Genomic DNA, 20,865 nt, shown 5'->3' on the forward strand with positions numbered 1-20,865 from the left:
ATATTTCTTTTCTTAAAGAAAAAACCATGAAGATCGAAAATACACATCTTTCTAGTAGGGATGATAATGGATAAAGGGATAAAATCTAAATTTTACTCTAATTCTATTTAAAAATTTAAATCTTTCAATTTAAATTTTAAATTTAATTCTCAATTTGATTTTTTTGACTTTATCCAAAAAAAAAATATTTTTATTTAAACACAATATTTTAGGGTTTTAATATTTTGCAATATCAACTATTATTTATGTATTATTAACAAATTAAATTATTAATTTGGTGACATTAAATATTTATGCAAAATAGAAAAATTAAAATTTTTAATTATTTATTATATATATATATATATTAAAAGTGCAGATTAAAATGATTAGATTGACTCGATATTCGAACTTGAACCTATTCGCTGTCGATCAGGTTGTTAATCTACTTCGAGTGATTTCATTTGAATTAATTAGAACAAGATGGGAACAATCCATTTTGTTATTTAAAAAAATTGGAACTGAAAATTCAAATTTTATTATGTTAATAATTGATATATTATAAAACATTGTATTAAAAAATAAGGGTAATGGTTCATACCGGCGAGACGCATAGATAGTCCAAAAAGAAAGAAGTGGTCTATTTTCTGGAGGAAAAAAAAAAAAAAAGAAAGAAAAAGAAAAGAAGAAGAAGAAAGAAAAGAAAAACAAGAAGTGGTTTACGATGGCATGTCTTTAGGAAAAGACTTAAAGTAGTTAAAGAAATATTTGAACAACTCATGCTTCAATCATGAAATTATTTAATTTATATTATGCGACTAATGATAAATTGTTAAAATAGTATTTGATAATTCATGTTAATGACAAAAATAATTTTTAAAAACCACGAATAAATAGTAGAATTATTTAAAAATATGACAAAAATAATTAAAAGTATTATATTTTTATAAGTAGTAAGACAAATTTTGTGTTTAGCAAAATAATTTATTTATATGATTCGAATATTTGTAAAAATATTTGGATAATTAATTAATTATTTAAAAGATATATTAAAAAAAATTAGTCATTTACAAAAAATATAAAAAAAATTATTTAATATAAAATTATTTAAATTTTTAAGGTGATTTTTTTCTAAAGCTTTTTTTTTGTTATAATTAATCTCTACATCTAAGTCATTTAACCAATTAAGTCCAACTAAGTAGCTTTAATCTAATTTATCTCCACGCACTATTATCTCTAACAAACTTTTGACTTAATGCGCAAATATATATAACTGTCTTTTTCATGCAGATTTCGCTTTCTTTTTCGAAGTTTCTTAACGTTTTTTGCATTCTCTATGTTCTCTTCCTTCTCTGCGTTCTCTGTATTTTTTTTCTTTTTCTGTGTTCTCTTCATTCTCTACGTTCTCTTCGTTCAAGATCAATGTTGTTTTATCTGATTTAAAGCTTTGAACATGTATTTTATTTTCGAAAACAATAAATGATTCAAGATCAGACTGTCAATTGAATCAAAGCAAATTAGATTATTGTTTTGAATCGAATTAAGTAGTTGAGGTATGGTTCAAATCTAGTTAATGTAGTTCGTTAGTAGTTTATAATTCTGTAGTTGAATAATTGTTTTTCTTTGTAAAAATTGGTGTTCGTGGTTAATGTTTTGAATTTGAATATAATGTAGGAGTTCTAAATCTAAATTATTATTTTGATGAATTTGTTTCGTTCCTAGTTTAAGTGCATTTGGAATTATAATTTGGTTTTATTTTGGAGATGCTTTCGGTGTATTTTCAAGTTCAGACTGTTAATTGAACTAGGACGAATTGGATTATTATTTTAAATGAAATCAAGTGGTTGAGGTGTGGTTCGAATCTAGTTAATGTAATTCGTTAGTAGTGTATGATTCTGTAATTGTATAATTTTGTTTTTGTTTGTAAAAATTATTGTTTATGGTTGATAGTTTGAATTTGAATGTAATGTAGCAGTTCTGAATCTAATTATTATTTTGATGAATCTGTTTCGTTCCTAGTTTCGATGCATTTGGAATTATAAATTGGTTTATTTTAGAAATATTTTTGGTGTATTTTCAGTTTTTATGTGATGTTAATGAGCAGCTTGTGCTAAAAGTTGGGATGACTTTTAACACGCTTGAAGAAGCTAAAAAATTATATAAAGATTATTTTATTTTTCTACAAAAATTCGGAACACAAATAAAAAGAAAAATGAAATTAAGAACAAATTGATTACATGTAGCAGAGAGGAAAAATGAAAATCAAACATATCTCCAACTCAAAAGATAAATATCTCGGCTGAATTAAATTGTCCTGCAAAAAGTTATATACATACATTGAAGGACGTTGCTAATAGATTATTTACTTTTTGCAGTTGAACCTTTTAGATGGTGGATTAGTCGGTGCAGTCAAATTTCAGCTATTATTATGGACATATTATGAATTATCAGTTCAGAGATTCAAGAGAATAAGATAGATTTCTCGGTGTTTATATGAAGGCATTCGGTGTTTTATAACACAATTTTGGTGTAATCTATGTAATATTTTTTTTATGGAAATGATGTTTAATTTTTATATTTTCTTGTTTTGTTTCATTTTATCATGTTACTATTTGTTTTGAAATTAGTTTCTTCAATTTTTCAAGGGATTTGTTTGTTTTAAATACATAGTATACAGAGAATTCAATAGTTAAGCAGTGTAGAAATTCAACCTACGCAATTTTTATATCTCCTAATGAAAATTTATAGAAAAATTGTAAGCATTTTCGGTATTTATTTGAATAGTTTTTAGTGTATTCGATGTAGCAATTTGGTGTATTACAGAAATTATTCTTCGTTTTCTGTATTTTTGTGAAACTGGATTCATTCAGATTAACAGAATTTTAATACAGTATAAACATGTTCATAGAAATTTAAATTTGTAAAGAAATATATGAAAAGTTTGGATTAAATATTTAAAAAAATACAAAATATGTGTTTGTTTTAACTATACATTGCACAAACATTCAGTAGACAAGTAGTATAGAAATTTTTAACAATTTACAATATTCAAACTATCTATTATCAATATCTTCTGATGAAAATTTATAATAAGGACTTAATAATGTAGTAGATGGTTTAGACAGTCTGATGACTTCAAATTCTTAAATGATTTTATCTCTTAATTGATTTATTTCATCAAAGAGAATGAGTAAAGTATATTTAATTCTGAAATGATTAACTTGTTCTTATAGTTTAAAGAAATTTATTTATTAAAATCTGTTAATTTAATAATAGAAAGTTATCTATTTTTAATGATAGTTACTGTTTTCAATTCTTCCATGCATATTTTTCTTTTTTAATCTTTTTCGAATCAATTATTTTCAGTCATTTCATCACATATATTGCACAACCTCAACTAAAGACAAAATGAAATAACACATTAAATTAGGACAGTAATAGAAAACACAATAAATTAGGTTAATAGGTAACAACGTCAAGTGCACCTCAATTCACATGAAATATACTAAAATACAAACTAAATACACCACTATTATTTCTTGATTGCATCACGTTATGTTAGTTCAAAAAAATATGCAACTCAATCAAACATGTATAAAATGACACTAAAAGTATTGCAATAAAATTCTATGGGCTGGTTACAATAAATTTATGAACAAAATACCTCAAAAATAGACAAAAACACGTGCAAATCATTCAAACATGCACAAAATAATATCAAAAGTATTACAATAATATTATGTTACCTAGTTACAACAAAAAGAGGATAACAACACCAAGTGCACTATAATTCAGACAAAATACACCAAGAAAAGAATGAAGAAAAGAAATGATGGTAATTAGCTTGCCGGGATAAAATGGTTTGAGTTCTTGCTGAAGCTTGCATATAAGTATGATCTCAAAATCACCAAGAACAGCGTACATGAGATTAACCTGTGAAAAGCAAATTTTCAAATGATAATTTATTATTCAGAATATATTTGTTTTAGCTTTTTTTTTTACACATTTTTTGTAAACTTTGTAAGTATTTTAATTAATTATTTTGGCCACTTCATAAAGCTCAGTTAAGCTTTTTTTTTTTTTTTTTGAAGTTTTGGAATTTGACCTATCATGGCAGTCTTAGTTGTGGCTTTTCTATTTGTCTGATATTTGGAATTATAGGAAATTATAGTCATGGAACTTATGCTTATTTCATCTGATCTATACCTTAAATTGTGTTTTTGTGTTTGGTTCTCTAAAATAGCATAATTAGCATTAAAAAAGAAGTTGATGTTATTCACTTTTGAAAACTGATTAGCAAACTTTCAAAGTACATGAGATTAACTTGTGAAAGTCCTCCTATTTCAAATTATAATTTATTATTCAGACTACATTTGTTGCGTTTTTTTATGGAATTTTTTGAATATGGAGTTTTTGAATCTAATGGATTATAATTGCTTAATTTATCATTTATTTTATTTTGTTAAGTTATTTTTTGTAAAGTTTGTTAGTATCTTAGTTAAATATTTTTATGATTTATTTTTTCAATAGAATTTCATCATAAACATGAACATCGACGACAATAAGAACTTAAGGAGTCTATCGAATGTGATGAACTGTGTTTTGGGTATGATAGTAGTTCTGATAAGGAGGAGGAGGAAGATATTATCAACAATGAGGGTAAATTTAGTGAATCCATGGAGATGTCGAATTGTAGCTATAAAATTTAAGAAGTTGAAAAGAAGTTAAACGAATTAAGCTATGATGACATGTGGGGTATTGAGTTTGACACCGTTGATCAATATTGTGATTTTTATAGAAATTATACTAGAGTGTATGGTTTTGTTGCGAGGCTTGACGAAAAAGGACAAGATTTCAATGGAAACCTTAATATGCGACAAATAGTTTGTAACAGAGAGGGTACATGTAGAAAAAATACTTGGAGATGGAGAACAGAAAAAAGGATCACAAGCCAATCACACGTGTAATGTGTCAAGCAAAGATTAGATTTCACTATGACTTGATTTTACAAAAGTGGCGGGTCACCAAATTTGAAGAGACTCACAACCATGACCTCAGCCCACCTAAGTATATCCAGTTTGTTCCGGCATATCGAACAATGACCGACGCTGATAAAGCACAGGCTGATAGTTTGTACTTTTATGGTGTTAGAACTTGTCATATAATGGGGTTCATGGTGGCACAAAAAGGAGGTCCTAACAGGACGGGATTCATAAAAAAAATCTATACAATCATTTTGATAGATCGAGGCGTGCAAAGATAAAAGATGGTGATGCACATGCAGCATTGAGTTACCTAATTTCTAAGGCAGATGAGGATCCACTATTGCAAGGAAAGTTTACTTTGAAGGATGGTAAGCTTGATAATTTAGTGTGGGTCGATGGATCTAGCATTACTGATTACCAATGTTTTGGTGATGTGTTAGCTTTCGACACGATATACCAAAAAAATAAGTATAATAGGCCGTTGGTTGTCTTCTTAGGAACAAATCATCATGGACAAACATGCATTTTTGGTTGTGATTTATTATCCGATGAGAAACGAGAAACCTATGTTTTGGTGTTGAATATGTTCATGGAGATAATGGGTAATAAACAACCTATAGCCGTGGTGACAGATGGAGATCTTGCAATGAGGGAGGCAATAAAAGAAGTTCTTCCAAATGCTGCACACCGTCTTTGTGCATGGCATCTATACCGTAATGCCTGTGAAGCTATAAAGAATTCAAAATTCTTAGATGGGTTAAAGCACCTAATGTATGGAAATTTTTTTTCTGAAGAGTTTGAGAGAAGATGGCATAACTTGATATCTGAGTATAGACTTTCTGAGAATGAATGATTGCAAAAGACATACGGGATCAAAGAAATGTGGGCTTCCTCATATTTAAATGATAAGTTTTTCGGTGGAATCAGGACTACGTCACAATGCAAAGGTATCCATTCCTTGATAAAGAATTACATTAGTAAAAAGTACTACCTTTTAGAATTGATACACAACTTTAATTAAGCATTGACGCAGTATCGGACAAATAAACTCTTATCCGATTTTAAATCATTGTTTACAACTCCTGTGTTGACCATGTGTCTTCAAGACATTGAGAAGCAAGCAGCCGATATTTTCACTAGAAGCATGTTTAAAGAGGTTCGATGTGAGATAGAAGAAGCTGGCAAGTTAAATGTTGTTACGCATTCAGTAAGCAACAATGAAGTTAAGGTGAGAATAAATAAATATAGGCAACCCGGAGGGAATGTGAAGTACAATATGATAAAGCCACTAAAAAATTTGCTTGTGATTGTCGTTTGTTTGAAAGTCGTGGCATTCCATGTTGTCATATTTTCTGTACTATGAGACATGACCACATCGATATCATTCCTGATACTTTTGTCTGCACGAGGTGGACTAAAAATGCTAAGAAGGATTATGTATGTTCAGTTACATCCGCATAAACTGACTCTGAAAATATTGCTGGTATAAGATATGGTGCTCTAGCAACACTGTGTTTCACATTATGTGAGTCGGCATAAAAAAATCGAGATGACTTTATGGAGATTAGAGATGACATTTTTGGACTAATCCAAAAGCTTAAAAAGAGACGTGATCCTGACTCCAATGTTCCTTTTCTTCATTCTTTTCTTCCTAAAATTTTAATCTACTAAATTGACAATAATTTATTGTGGATAATGTTTTAATTCTCATTGTTAACCAGAATCTTAAAATGTCAATGGATGAAAAATACGAAGACTACTTCAAGGAATGCAAAGTAGTCAGCAACCTATTTGACTAATGCAAATACTTTTCATGGAACTGGTATACACACAACCAATCATTTATTGTTTCTTCTGTAATTTAGAGTAATAATTAAAGAAGAATCCAAATAGCAATTTTAGGATTAAACAGTGAACTTATACTGGTGGTACGCGAATTGTTTGTTCCCTGGTAACGGCGCCAAAAACTTGGTGCGCGTGATGTGGTCTCAACACTTCTTCACAACTCTGTGTAACTAACCAGCAAGTGCACTGGGTCGTCCAAGTAATAAATCTTACGTGAGTAAGGGTCAATCCCACGGAGATTGTCGACTTGAAGCAAGCTATGGTCATCCTTGTAAATCTCAGTCAGGGGGATTCAAATGGTTATGAGGTTTTGATAATTAAAATATAAATAAAACATAAAATAAAATAGAGATACTTATGTAATTCATTAGTGGAAATTTCAGATAAGCGTCTGGAGATGCTTTGTTGCTTCTGAACTTCTACTTTCCTACTGCCTTCTTCCAACCATGTGTTACCTCCTTCCATGGCAAGCTGTATGATCCTCTCGGATGAAAACAAATCCATATGCGCTGTCACCGCACGGCTAATCATCTGTCGGTTCCCGCTAGCGTCGAAATAGGACCATTGTCCTTTTGCACACTGTCACTGCGTCCAACATTTGTAAGTTTGAAGCTTGTCATAGTCATCCCTTCCCAGATCCTACTCGGAATACCACAGACAAGGTTTAGACTTTTCGGATCTCAGGAATGCTGCCAATGGTTCTAGCCTATACCACGAAGATACTAATCTCGCGGACTCGGTCCGTGTATTAGATATCCAAGAGAGTATACTCCAGCTGTCGTCCAATGACTACGTTGAACATCATGTAGATCGCTTTGTGGTTGTCAGGCACGCGATCTTGGCTAAGCGAGTAACGAAGATTGGGTGATTGTCACGGGTCACCCCTTCATTCTGACTTAACTGAATTAAGTACGAGAGTATATCTTGGAGAAGAAGTAGGCGTGAATTGAAGGAAAAACAGTAGTAATTGCATTAATTCATGAAGAATAGCACAGCTCCACACCTTAATCTATGGGGTGTAGAAACTCCACCATAGAAAATACATAAGTGAAAGGTCTAGGCATGGCCGTGAGGCCAGCCTCCAAACGTGAACAATGATCTAAAGATATTCCAAAGATGATACCCAGATATAAAATAAATCACTAAAATTAGTTTTTATACTAAACTAGTAACTAGGGTTTACAGAAAATGAATAACTAAGTGCAGATAGTGCAGAAATCTACTTTCGGAGCCCACTTAGTGTGTGCTTGAGCTGAGCATTGAAGCTTTTTCGTGCTTAGGCTGTTCCTGGAGTTAAATGCCAGCTTTGGTGCCACTTTGGGCGTTTAACTCCAATTCTGGTGCCAGTTTAGGCATTTTACGCCAAGATATTTTAGGCTGACTTTGAACGACAGTTTGGGCCATCAAATCTCGGGCAAAGTATGAACTATTATATATTTCGTGAAATCTCAGGATGTCTACTTTCCAACGCAATTGAGAGCGCGCCAATTGGGCATCTGTAACTCCAGAAAATCCATTATGAGTGCAGGGAGGTCAGAATCCAACAGCATTTGCAGTCCTTTTTCAGCCTCTAAATCAGATTTTTGCTCGGGTCCCTCAATTTCAGCCAGAAAATACCTGAAATCACAAAAAAACACACAAACTCATAGTAAAGTCCAGAAATGTGATTTTTGAAAAAAATCTAATAAAAATATAATAAAAATTAATTAAAACATACTAAAAACTATGTAAAAACAATGCCAAAAAGGGTATAAATTATCCGCTCATCACAACACCAAACTTAAATTGTTGCTTGTCCCCAAGCAACTAAAAACAAAATAGGATAAAAAGAAGAGAATATACAATGAATTCCAAACTTATCAATGAAGATCAGCTTCAATTAGATGAGCGGGACTTGTAGACTTTTTACTTCTGAACAGTTTTGGCATCTCACTTTATCCTTTGAAGTTCAGAATGATTGGCATCTATAGGAACTCAGAATTTAGATAGTGCTATTGATTCTCCTAGTTCAGTATGTTGATTCTTGAACACAGCTACTTTATGAGTCTTGGCCGTGACCCTAAGCATTTTGTTTTCCAGTATTACCACCGGATACATAAATGCCACAGACACATAACTGGGTGAACCTTTTCAGATTGTGACTCAGCTTTGCTAGAGTTCCCAGTTAGAGGTGTCCAGAGCTCTTAAGCACACTCTTTTTTCTTTTGGACCACGACTTTAACCGCTCATTCTCAAGCTTTTCACTTGACACCTTCACGCCACAAGAACATGGTTAGGAACAGCTTGGTTTAGCCGCTTAGGCCAGGATTTTATTCCTTTGGGCCCTCCTATCCATTAATGCTCAAAGCCTTGGATCCTTTTTACCCTTGCCTTTTGGTTTAAAGGGCTATTGACTTTTTCTTCTTGCTTTTTCTTTTTCTTTCTTTTTTTTCGCTAATTTTTGTTCTCTTTTTTTTTGCAAGCTTTAATTTTCACTGCTTTTTCTTGCTTCAAGAATCAATTATATGATTTTTCAGATTATCAAATAACATTTCTCTTTTTTCATCATTCTTTCAAGAGCCAACAATTTTAACATTCATAAATAACAAATTCAAAAATATGCACTGTTCAAGCATTCATTCAGAAAACAAAAGGTGTTGCCACCACATCAAAATAATTAAACTAATTTCAAGATAGAATTCAAAATCATGTACTTCTTGTTCTTTTGCAATTAAAAACATTTTTTTTTTCATTTAAGAAAGGTGAAGGATTCATAGAACATTCATAGCTTTAAGACATAGACACTAGACACTAATGATCATGTAATAAAGACACAAACATAGACAAAACATAAAGCATATAATTTTTGAAAAAAAAATAAGAACAAGAAAATTAAAGAACGGGTCCACCTTAGTAATGGCGGCTAATTCTTCCTCTTGAAGATCTTATGGAGTACTTGAGCTCCTCTATGTCTCTTCCTTGCCTTTGTTGTTCCTCCCTCATGGATCTTTGGTCTTCTCTAATTTCATGGAGGAGGATGGAATGCTCTTGGTGCTCCATCCTTAGTTGTCCCATGTTGGAATTTAATTCTCCTAAGAAGGTGTTGATTTGTTCCCAATAGTTTTGTGGAGGAAAATGCATCCCTTGAGGCATCTCAGGGATTTCTAGATGAGGAATTTCCTCATGCTCTTGTTGAGGTCCATGAGTGGGCTCTCTTGTTTGCTCCATCCTTTTCTTAGTGATGGGCTTGTCCTCTTCAATGAGGATGTCTTCCTCTATGACAATTTCAGCTGAATTGCATAGGTGACAAATGAGATGAGGGAAGGCTAACCTTGCCAAAGTGGAGGGCTTGTTCGCCACCTTGTAGAGTTCTAGGGATATGATCTCATGAACTTTTACTTTCTCTCCATTCATGATACTATGGATCTTGATAGCCCGGTCTACAGTAACTTCAGACCGGTTGCTAGTAGGAATTATAGAGCATTGGATAAATTCTAACCATCTCCTAGCCACGGGTTTGAGGTCAAGCCTTCTTAGTTGAACCGGCTTGCCTCTTGAATCTCTCTTCCATTGAGCGCCTTCCACACCCTAAGTACTTGGTCCAACCTTTGATCAAAGTTGACCCTTCTAGTGAAAGGGTGAGGATCTCCTTGCATCATTGGCAAGTTGAATGCTAGCCTCACATTTTCCGGACTGAAATCCAAGTAATTTCCCCGAACCATTGTGAGCTAATTCTTTGGGTTTGGGTTCACACTTTGGTCATGGTTCTTAGTGATCCATGCATTGGCATAGAACTCTTGAACCATTAAGATCCCGACTTGTTGAATGGGGTTGGTGAGGATTTCCCAACCTCTTCTTCAAACTTCATGTCGGATCTCCAGATATTCACTCTTTTTGAGCTTGAAGGGGATCTCAGGGATCACCTTTTTCTTGGCCACAACTTCATAGAAGTGGTCTTGATGGACCTTTGAGATGAATTTCTCCATCTCCCATGACTCGGAGGTGGAAGCAATTGTCATCCCTTTTCTCTTTCTAGAGTTTTCTCCGGCCTTAGGTGCTATTAGTGGTTATGGAAAAACAAAAAGCTTAGCTTTTTCCACACCAAACTTAGAAGGTTTTCTCGTCCTCGAGCAAAAGAAGAAAGAAAGGAGTAGAAGAAGAAGAAATGGAGGAGATGGAGGGAGGTGAGTGGTTCGGCCAAAGGGGTAGTAGTGTGTATGTTGTATGAAGATAAAGGTGGTAAGGAGGGGGTATTTATAGGGTAAGGGAGAGAGAGTATTCGGCCATGTGTGGGTGGGTTTGGGAGGGAAATGGTTTGAATTTGGATGGTGAGGTAGGTGGAGTTTAATGATGGATGGATGTGAGTGGTGAAGAGAATATAGGGAAGAGGGTAGGATTTGATAGGTGAAGGGTATTTGGGGAAGAGTGTTATGGAAAGGTGTGAAGAGGAGAGAAGAAGAGGTGGGGTAGGTGGGGATCCTGTGGGGTCCACAGATCCTGAGGTGTCAAGGAATTCGAATCCCTGCATCATTCTGGCGTTCAAACGTCCATTATGTGCCAATTCTGACATTTAACGCCAGTCTGCTGTCCATTTCTGGCGTTAAACGCCAGCCAGATGCCCATCTCTGGCGTTAAACGCCAGCCAGATGCCCATCTCTGGCATTTAACGCCAGCCAGATGCCCATTTCTGGCATTTAACGCCAGCCAGATACCATTTCTGGCGTTTAACGACAGCCAGATGCCAGTCACCCCTTTCTGGCGTTAAACGCCCAGAGTGCTACCCATTCTGGCGTTTAACGCTCAGAATGCTACCCAGTTTGGGCGTTTTACGCCAAGATATTTTAGGCTGACTTTGAACGCCAATTTGGACCATCAAATCTCGGGCAAAGTATGGACTATTATATATTTCTGAAAATCCCAGAATGTCTACAGAAAATCTATTTCGAGTGCAGGGAAGTCAGAATCCAACAGCATCTGCAGTCCTTTTTCAGCCTCTGAATCAGATTTTTGCTCAGGTCCCTCAATTTCAGCCAGAAAATACCTGAAATCACAAAAAAACACACAAACTCATAGTAAAGTCCAGAAATGTGATTTTTGAATAAAAATTAATAAAAATATAATAAAAATTAATTAAAATATACTAAAAACTATGTAAAAACAATACCAAAAAGGGTATAAAAAGATAATTCCAATTAGGCGAGTGATTACTTCAGATTCCATAGTCAATCATAACATATAGTGCAATTAATCAAAAATATCAATCTATATAGTAGATATACAGCTCAAAAAATTGTATTCATGGCAGCAAATTTGATCCATAAATAAATCAAGAAAATGAAACTCACGGTTTGAACATGCAAGCATCGAAACAAGCCCAAATAACAAAAAAAAAAAAAATGAAATTCATTGTTTGAACATAGGGTAAACACCTAACCTAATGTCAGGGGTGTGGACTTCAGAGATGGTGATGGAGAACGCGGCTACGCTGGTGGATCGGAGGCGGCGAACACAGGGGTCACAGAAGCTCGGGACGTGAGAGATGGCGGCAACACTGCTGTTGGAAGCAGAAACAGGGGGCGCTGTAATCAGGGTCACGGAGGCTAACAACGGCATAGACGGTGATGGAGATGGAGATGGAGATAGACGAAGGCGTGAGAGATAGAAAGGATCTGGCGATATCGATGAGTGGTGGCGAACGGCGGGGTGAACGGTGATGGTGGGAGAGGTTCAGATCTAAGGAGTTGGATGTTGTGACTTAGAACAAAAGACAATAACTAGTATTTTGAGAAGAGAACACTGATGGAAAAGAAAAAAGGTTTTTTATTTTAATTTTGTATTAATTTTAATAAACAAAAATAGTTAACTATAGTTAATCATATATGATTAAAGTATATACGTATTTGTATTTGTATACAAATAATATTTAATATACTTTTAAAATATATTAAATTTTAAATTTTTAAAATTATTTAATTATTAATTGACTAAAATTAATGATGTCACATATTTATATTATATTGGTTCACATATACAGTATATGAGTTTTTATCACAAATGTTAGAATATGAAAGCAATCACCTTATGAAAATTGTGAATGGTTGTATATACAACAACAATGGCTTGCTTTTGAGTTTTGAGTAAAACCAAGAGACAACAAATTGAATATGATTCCTTTTCTGCTATCAATTAATTTCATTAAGTTCATTATATTGGGAATGAAGTCATTTTTCAAACACGTTATTTACATGTTAAATATTATTAGTAAAAATTTTAAAATTTTTTGTGTTACTTAGATCATTTTCTATTAGTAATAGTATAAATTTAATTATAATTAATTTTGTAATAGAAATACATAATAAAGAGTACATATGTATGTAACCACTTAACAGATATATTTTTTTAAATTTTTTAAAATAAAAACCTAAAAAATATTTGTTAGGTGGCTATACCTTATGTACTCAAACTATAAAATTAATTACAATTGCACTTACATTATTGCTAATAAAAAATTATTTAAGTAATATTTTATTTTAATATTTATATAATAAATATATATTAAAAATATAAATTTTATAATTTTGTCTACAATTTTTTTAATTGATAATTTTAACATAGCTAAACTCTTAAAATAAAAATATCTATATTATTAATTAAACAATTATTTATTTAAAAAATAAATTAAAAATACAGCTATTTTATATGTGTTTCTAATAATGAAGAGCATGCTCTCTGTGAGAATTATTTCATATCACCAATCAGTTTTGGAAAATTTAAAATTGGTGAGCGAGGCCTATTAAAGAATAAATTGTCATAAAATTATTTAATTCAAAAGCATATGTTTATAGAAAAAGGCACATAAATGTAAATGTTTTGGATTTAATAAGATTTAAATATCTATTAGATTCTCTCCTATAAAAACTTTTTTGTTTGGACTTAAGCTATGTTTAGTTGGAAGAAAAGAAATAAAATGGAAGGAAATAGAAAGGAAGGAAAGAAAAGGAAAAAAATTGAGTAAATTTTTATTTTTCTTAGATATATTTGGATGAAAGAAAAATAAAAAAAAAAGTTATAAAAAGACAATTTTATTCTCATAAGTTTATTTTTGTCTGTGCAAAAATTATGTGTCTTGTAGAGTAACCAATAATAATTAAACTTTAAATGATCTTTTGAATATAAAATTTTGATATTATATTATATAAAATTATTTATTTAACATTTTAAATTTTTGAAAAATCGCATTCTAATTGAACTAGAGTTCATTTCCTTTAAATAGGATTAATCATATTCTATTTTATTCGATGAGAATAATTAAGCTCAATTTACCATAAATTGCACCTAATTATTATTGGTTCTATATGTTTATCGTCAATTGTGATTAATAATTCCGTTTACAGTTACATAATTTTAAATAATTATTAATTATGTTTGTAATGTGTTGTTTTATTAAGTATTAATAATTGTTATATGAATTTAAAAAAAAACATTAGAAGACTATTAAAATTTGTTTTTTATTATTAAATTAGTTATTAATATTTAAAAATATAAAATAATATATATTATTAAATTATTAAATTAAAAAATTAGACTAAAAAATTAAATTAATAACTAAATAATAACAAAAAATAATAAATTTTAATAACTCCTAACGTTTCTCTTTTGAAAATAAAACTAGATTAGAGAGGTTTTGTCCGTATAAGATTCTAAAAATTTAAATGGACAAACTCATTTATTTCAAAACTCACGTACATGGAAACCTTGTTCTTTTTTTATTTTTCTCTATTCATCGAAGAACATGGTGAGAAGAGAGGGAGTTGAGCTTGCTGTCGCCACTGGTCTTCGTTTTGCTGAATGGTTGTCACTGTAGAAGAGGAGAAGGAGAGCTTGCTGCTGGCTTCACTATTTCTGCCGCTGCGGCTACCATTCTCACTGTTGCTGCTGTTGTTTGCACTTATGCTAGAGCTTTGTTAGGATGCTTCCGACAACTCGGCCTCGCTGCTGCCACCATCAACTTTTATTGCAATCAACGACGAAACCAGAAATTTGATAAGAGAAGTCAAATTAAATATAAAATTAAATAGATTAAAATATAATATAATAAAAAATTAACAAATATAATTTATAGAATGTATATTAAGTTAATAATTATATTATATAAAAATTAATATTCTATAACATAATTTAAAATTTTAGTACTATTAGACTTGTTTGGGGTAGTTTAGGAAATTAAAATCATCAGCGTTATCGAAAAATATTTTTTTTATGACTTTTATCTTCTTTCAAAATCTTATTTAAATAATTTTTATATAATAAAAAAAGATCGTTTAATTATTGTAATTGTTATTAAAAAAGGATAAAAAATTTTAAGAGTTAATAACAATTTTTTACCATAAAAAATTCAGTCACTGATAAATCTATTTATAAAAAAATAAAATTGATATTTTTTATGAGAAAATGGGGCCACGGAGCCAAAATAAAATTGATATTATACCCATGAAAAAAATATTCCGATTAACAAATCTTTTCGGACCTTAAAAAATTATTCAAAATTCTCAAACTATTCCTCGTAATCTAACAAAAAAAATAAATTAAATAAAAGCAAAATTTGGAATTTAAATTTCAAATTTCTCATATTTTCCAAATTCATGTAGCTTTTATTTTCATTTCCATTTCAATTTCAATTCAATTTTAGATTAAACTAAATTCGTTCTCCAATGTCATTTTATCGCATGAAGTTGCGACCCTAATAAAAGAGAACAAACAATCAACCACCATGGATGGAACCTCGATGGTATCGGAGAAGTCGGCGATGGCATTAATGTCTTCGACAAGCTCGTGGTCAATAAAACAGATGCTGAATAGCTCGCAAAAGTTTATTATCCAGAGTTTCTCTTTGGCAAAAGTGTTTAGGAATTGGAAAACATACACATTACGAGCGACGCTTTTTGCATCAGTGAACGATCTACTTCTGTCCTGACAGGAAGAATTCGGAGGCCGGAGGATAACTTAGCTTTACGTTTGGATGTTCATCGCTCCCGCTAACGAAGGAACAACTATGAAGACGCTTTTTGAAGGCATCATGCCTGAAGAATTCTCCGCCCTGAAATTGTTCTTATATAAAGATGATTAGATGAAATTGGAGTTTCTGAAAATTTGTGGTTTTGAGAGAATTAGTTAATTTAAATTGAAACTAAAGATTGAAACTTTTCTAAAATTGAATCCATTTGGAGCTAAATTTTGTTTTAAATTAGATTGGAGCAAAATATTTTCTTTTTCTTTGTAGCGGTGGTTGCAGGTAGGGGTGGAGTAGTGAATGGTTGGGGATAGGGGTGTGATAAAGATTAGAATTATAGTTAAGAATTTAAATTATGTGATATTAGGCTAGGTTAAGAGAGGTAATTTGGAAATTCTGAATAATTTTATAGGGTTTAGATATATTTGTCAACTGGAGTCTATTTTTTATAGGTATAATATTAATTTTATTTTTTAATAGATAAATTTTTAAGCGACTGAATCTTTCATAATAAAAAATGATTATTTACTCAAATTTTAATTTTTTTATCGAGAATCTATAGAAAAATATGAAAGAATGAAATTTTATTTAAAAATTATTTTTTTTTGTTTGAGTCATCTTAATTTTTAAATAGTCTAGCTTATTATTTTTATTTTAAGCCATATTTATTAAAAATTTAATACATATTCATACTTGATAAATTTATACTCTTATTTTTTTAAATACTACTTGCTATGTTATATTACAATATATCTTATACATATTGAATTATTTACATATAATAGTTTTATATCTAATATACTAAAGTATAATTAATAATAAATGATATATATATATATTGTATAAAATAATATACTGAATACATTTTTTTTTAATTTTGGACAGAATATGGCCATCTTAGACCTTCTTGGATCTGCTGTTGATTGCAACAAGTTTTTTAGCTTCACCTAGGATTGGATGATCATGTTAATGTGCAATTAGATGAATACATATGGTCATAGATTTGTTTAGTGATGATATATGACATTGCATTTGAAATTTATAACTTGATCATGAATATATGTGTTTATATCCTAACCTAAATAATTCAGAATCTGAGATTGAGTAACTCTGGGCCATTTTGAGAAAGCCCATTACGCTTGCGGATCGAATCCAATATGATCTTGGATCAACCAACCCGATGTGTTTGGAGCAGAGATTCCAATGACTCACGACTAACCGAACTTGTGCAACAAGCAAAGTCTTGTCATCCCATTACTTCATATACTTCTTCAACCATTACAACGTGGGATAATTCTTAGATACTAGGGGAGTAACTGGCCATTACCACAAGAGGAAAGAACTTGCAGTGGTGATCAAGTCATCACTTTCCCTATAAATATCTCATCAACCTCAAGTATTTCTCAATCGCAATTCACTTAAATCTACCTAAAACTCTTGCTAACGTAAGTAGCAGAGTCCCTTGCAAGTACTTCTCACCATCATCTATTCAAAGATGTCGGACAGCTTCACCACTTCGATAAACAAGTCAAAACCTTTATCCAAGGATGTCTGGACCTCACGTCTAGGCCCATTTCACTTTGGTTTCAAGTATTCCCACAAAACATTGGTGTTGTTGCTGGGGACCCAAAGATCAACCTTCAATCATAGTGGTTGCACATCTTGAAGATAGACGTACTACCTCTGACTCAGGATCACAAAGTGGAGATCATCATAACGATGATTGAACATTGTTTATACCTCAGCATTCTGAAATAAACAAAGAGGAGCAAGGAGGACAGAGAATGAGCTCCCAAATTCACATCCCAGAAGGATAAGGAACTAGAAATGTAGCAGAAATCATGGGCCATTTTCATAGTCACCAAGGACGACTCGAGCAACCAGAAATCAAATAGGAAAAATACAGAGTTAGAGCGATAGTTACAGAGGAAGTTAAGCAACTGCAAAGAATTGGAAGACAGGTGAAAGAAGCTGGAAGCTGGCTTAAAATTTAGGGGAAGTTGGGAAGAAAAGGACTCAACTCACAGGGGAAGCGATCCCTTTTTTGAGGAGATCATGCGGGCTAAAGTTCTTAGAAACTTTAAGAGCCCATACATGGACCTTTACGACGCCACAACTGATCCCCAACATCACCTCAACAACTTTAAGGGCCACATGTACTTGGCAGATGTGTTTGATACAACTCGGTATAAGGCATTCTCCAGCACATTAACCAAGGTATCCATGAAATGATTTGACGATCTACCCCAAGATCGGTAACATGTTTTGATGACTTAGCCAAAAATTTTCTCACCTATTTTTCCATTCAAAAAGATAAGACCAAGTATGTCCCAAGTCTTCTCAGGATAAAACAGGATTCAGGAGAGTCCCTTAGAGTTTACATGGAAAGGTTCAATAAAGCCTGCTTGAAAATTTAGAGCCTACTTACAAAAGCAGCCATCATGGGATTAGTGAATGGCATCAAAGATGGACCCTTTTCATAATCGATCTCGAAGAAGCACCCGACGTCCCTCCATAATGTATAAGAAAGTGTAGAGAAGTACATTAACATGGAAGAAACCGCACATCTAAGAAAGTCTCATCAGAACAAAAAAATTGGCCCGAGTGGCAGGAAAGAAGAACAGAGAAAGAACGAATACCATTAAGAGGTATCATTCCTACACTCCATTAAAAGTATTTCTAGTGATGTTTACAGTGATATTTGTCAAGTTGCAAAGCTACCATCTCCACGACCTATCTAAAATAAGAAAGGATGCAACATGTCAAAATATTGTGAATACCATCACATCTATGGTCATCACACTAATGATTGTTACGACCTCAAGAATGTCATTGAAAACCTCGCACGAGATGGTAAGATTGATAAATATCGGGAAATGAAAGGTTAGAGAAGAAGCGTGACATGGCAGAAATTGGCAGATTAAGAAATTAATATGAGAGATACGTTGCAAGTACAGTTCTTAACCAACAAAAATCCGCTTATCAATTTAGAAGGGTTGTCACAAAATTAGAATTAAAATACTGGGAGTATGAATCCTAGGTCGTCTCCCAACGAGTTGCAGAAAGATGTGCTATTTTATCAATCAGAGGTTTTCCAAAATGGTTTTAAGTTTGATAAACAGGAAATTAAATCAGAGAATTTATGTAATTTAAATAAAGATCTTGACCGGGAGTAGATTAATCGGAAGTTCTATCCTTGTTGGAGTTCTCCCAAGATCAATTGATAATTGAAGGTTGTTCTACTTAGTTATCCTTTACTAGGTAGAAGAAAGTCAAGTAAGTTGGAAGTCTACTTCTATTCACAAGTTCTAATCCTCTCCCTTGGGAAGGATTAGTGTCAGTGACTAGAGAGCCATCCAACAATAAACCCAATTACAATTTTACTCTTGAGCATTCCAACTCAAGGTTCTCCTTTCAATCAACTCCCAATCAAGTTAGAGAACTACTCGCTCATCATGAATGTAAACTTCACAAAATAAAAAAGGAAAATAAAGAAAGACATGATAAATAATAATAAAAAAGACCAATTAAAAATAAAAATAGTTCTTGTATTAATAAATTCTAAAAATAATTCAATGGTAACTCTGAACAAATTAAGGATATGAAAGAGTAAGTAAAAAATTAGAGAAAACAAACTAGAGAGATGAAGTCTTGCGGAGGTAATAACTCTTCTCTATATCCCAATCTAAAAAGTAATAAAAACAAAATCCTAAGAACTATGAATGTGTAGAGAGAAAACCTAGAGGAGGAGTAAAGTCAGATCTAAAACTAAAAATTATGCCGAATGAATGTCCTTCCCCCGGTCTCTGCATGTTCCCTGGCTCTAATCTGTGTTTATGGGCCAAAAACTGGGTTGAAATGCGGCCCAGAATCCACGCCAGCGATTTCTGCAAATTCTGCAGATCGCGCACGTCACGCAATCGCGTTATCCACGCGTTCGTGTCATCCAGCATTTTTCCTTGCCACGCGTGCGCGTCGTCCACACATTCGTGTCACTCGTGCGGCTTCCAATTCACGCGTTCGCGTCAGGCACGCGAGCGCATCACTGCGATTTCCTCCATTTTGCGCGGTCGTGTGAGCCATGCGTCCGCGTCGCTTCTCGCTGGTCATCTTCTCAATTTCTTGTGTTCCTTCCATTTTTTGTCAGCTTCCTCTCCATTCTCTAAGCCATTCCTACCCTATGAAGCCTGAAACACTTAACACACAGATCACGGCATCGAGTGGTATAAAGAAGAATAAAAATATACAATTAAAAGATCTTTAGGAAGCAAGTTTTCAACCATGGAACAATTTTGGGAAGGACTTGTAATATCATGCTAATCATATGAATAAGTGGGTGATGACTTGATAAAACCACACAATTAAACACAATATAAATCATAAAATAATGGTTTTTCAACCTCCCCACACTTAAACATTAGCATGTCCTCATGCTTAGTTGAAGGAGATAAATATGAATGAATAGGGACATGTAAGACTCATGCAATGCAACCTATGTATATGAATACAACTATATGATTTTGTCTATCTGATTAAAAATAAATGAGTTCTCTAAGACAGAACATAGAGCAGATTCCACTAGTTTAAATCATACAGTAGAAGTAGGTAAATTTGTAAGAAGACAGCTCGTGAAAGCAGGGGACATGGAGTCGAGCATTGAACCCTCACTGATGGTGTGTGTGCACTCTAATCTCTCTAGTGTATAGGGTAATCACTCTATCCTTCTCTAATCATGCTTTCTAATTTTTGTTCTTCACCTAACCAATCAACAACATTTAATGTACCAATGCAAACATCATAAGGTCTTTTCAAGGTTGTAATGGGGCTAAGGTAAGGTTAAGGGTATATATGGCTAAGTGAGCTTATAAATTGAATCTTTAATTAACCCAAGCTTTCACCTAATCATATATGTATATTCTATATAACTTCAAATTTCATACCTAGCTACCCAGAATTTCCTTTTCACATTCCATACTCATGCATCAACCTTTGTTTTAATTTTCTCCCATGTGCATTGATTGTTTAATTTAGCATTGGGGCAATTTTGTCCCCTTATTTAGATTTATT

General features: G+C 32.5%; 1 protein-coding gene across 1 annotated transcript; it reads left to right on the forward strand.

Moving 5' to 3' along the window:
• Nucleotides 1-5,077: 5,077 nt before the first annotated feature.
• On the forward strand, nt 5,078-5,817 carry LOC107640905 (protein FAR1-RELATED SEQUENCE 4-like). Its single transcript, XM_016344408.1, has 2 exons — nt 5,078-5,112; nt 5,223-5,817. The coding sequence occupies exons 1-2, from the start codon at nt 5,078-5,080 to the stop codon at nt 5,815-5,817; spliced, it is 630 nt and encodes a 209-aa protein (XP_016199894.1).
• Nucleotides 5,818-20,865: the final 15,048 nt, after the last annotated feature.

Source organism: Arachis ipaensis, chromosome B5 (assembly GCF_059453495.1).
Source record: "Arachis ipaensis isolate K30076 ecotype BB chromosome B5, ASM5945349v1, whole genome shotgun sequence".
Lineage (NCBI taxonomy): Eukaryota > Viridiplantae > Streptophyta > Magnoliopsida > Fabales > Fabaceae > Arachis > Arachis ipaensis.

What these genes read in the sequence shown, in the direction of transcription:
- LOC107640905 (XM_016344408.1), top strand. Translation starts at nt 5,078, where the DNA reads ATGACCGACGCTGATAAAGCACAGGCTGATAGTTT. An exon ending in AAAGCACAGGCTGATAGTTT is followed by an intron (nt 5,113 to 5,222) that starts GTACTTTTATGG and finishes TCATTTTGATAG; the next exon opens with ATCGAGGCGTGCAAAGATAA.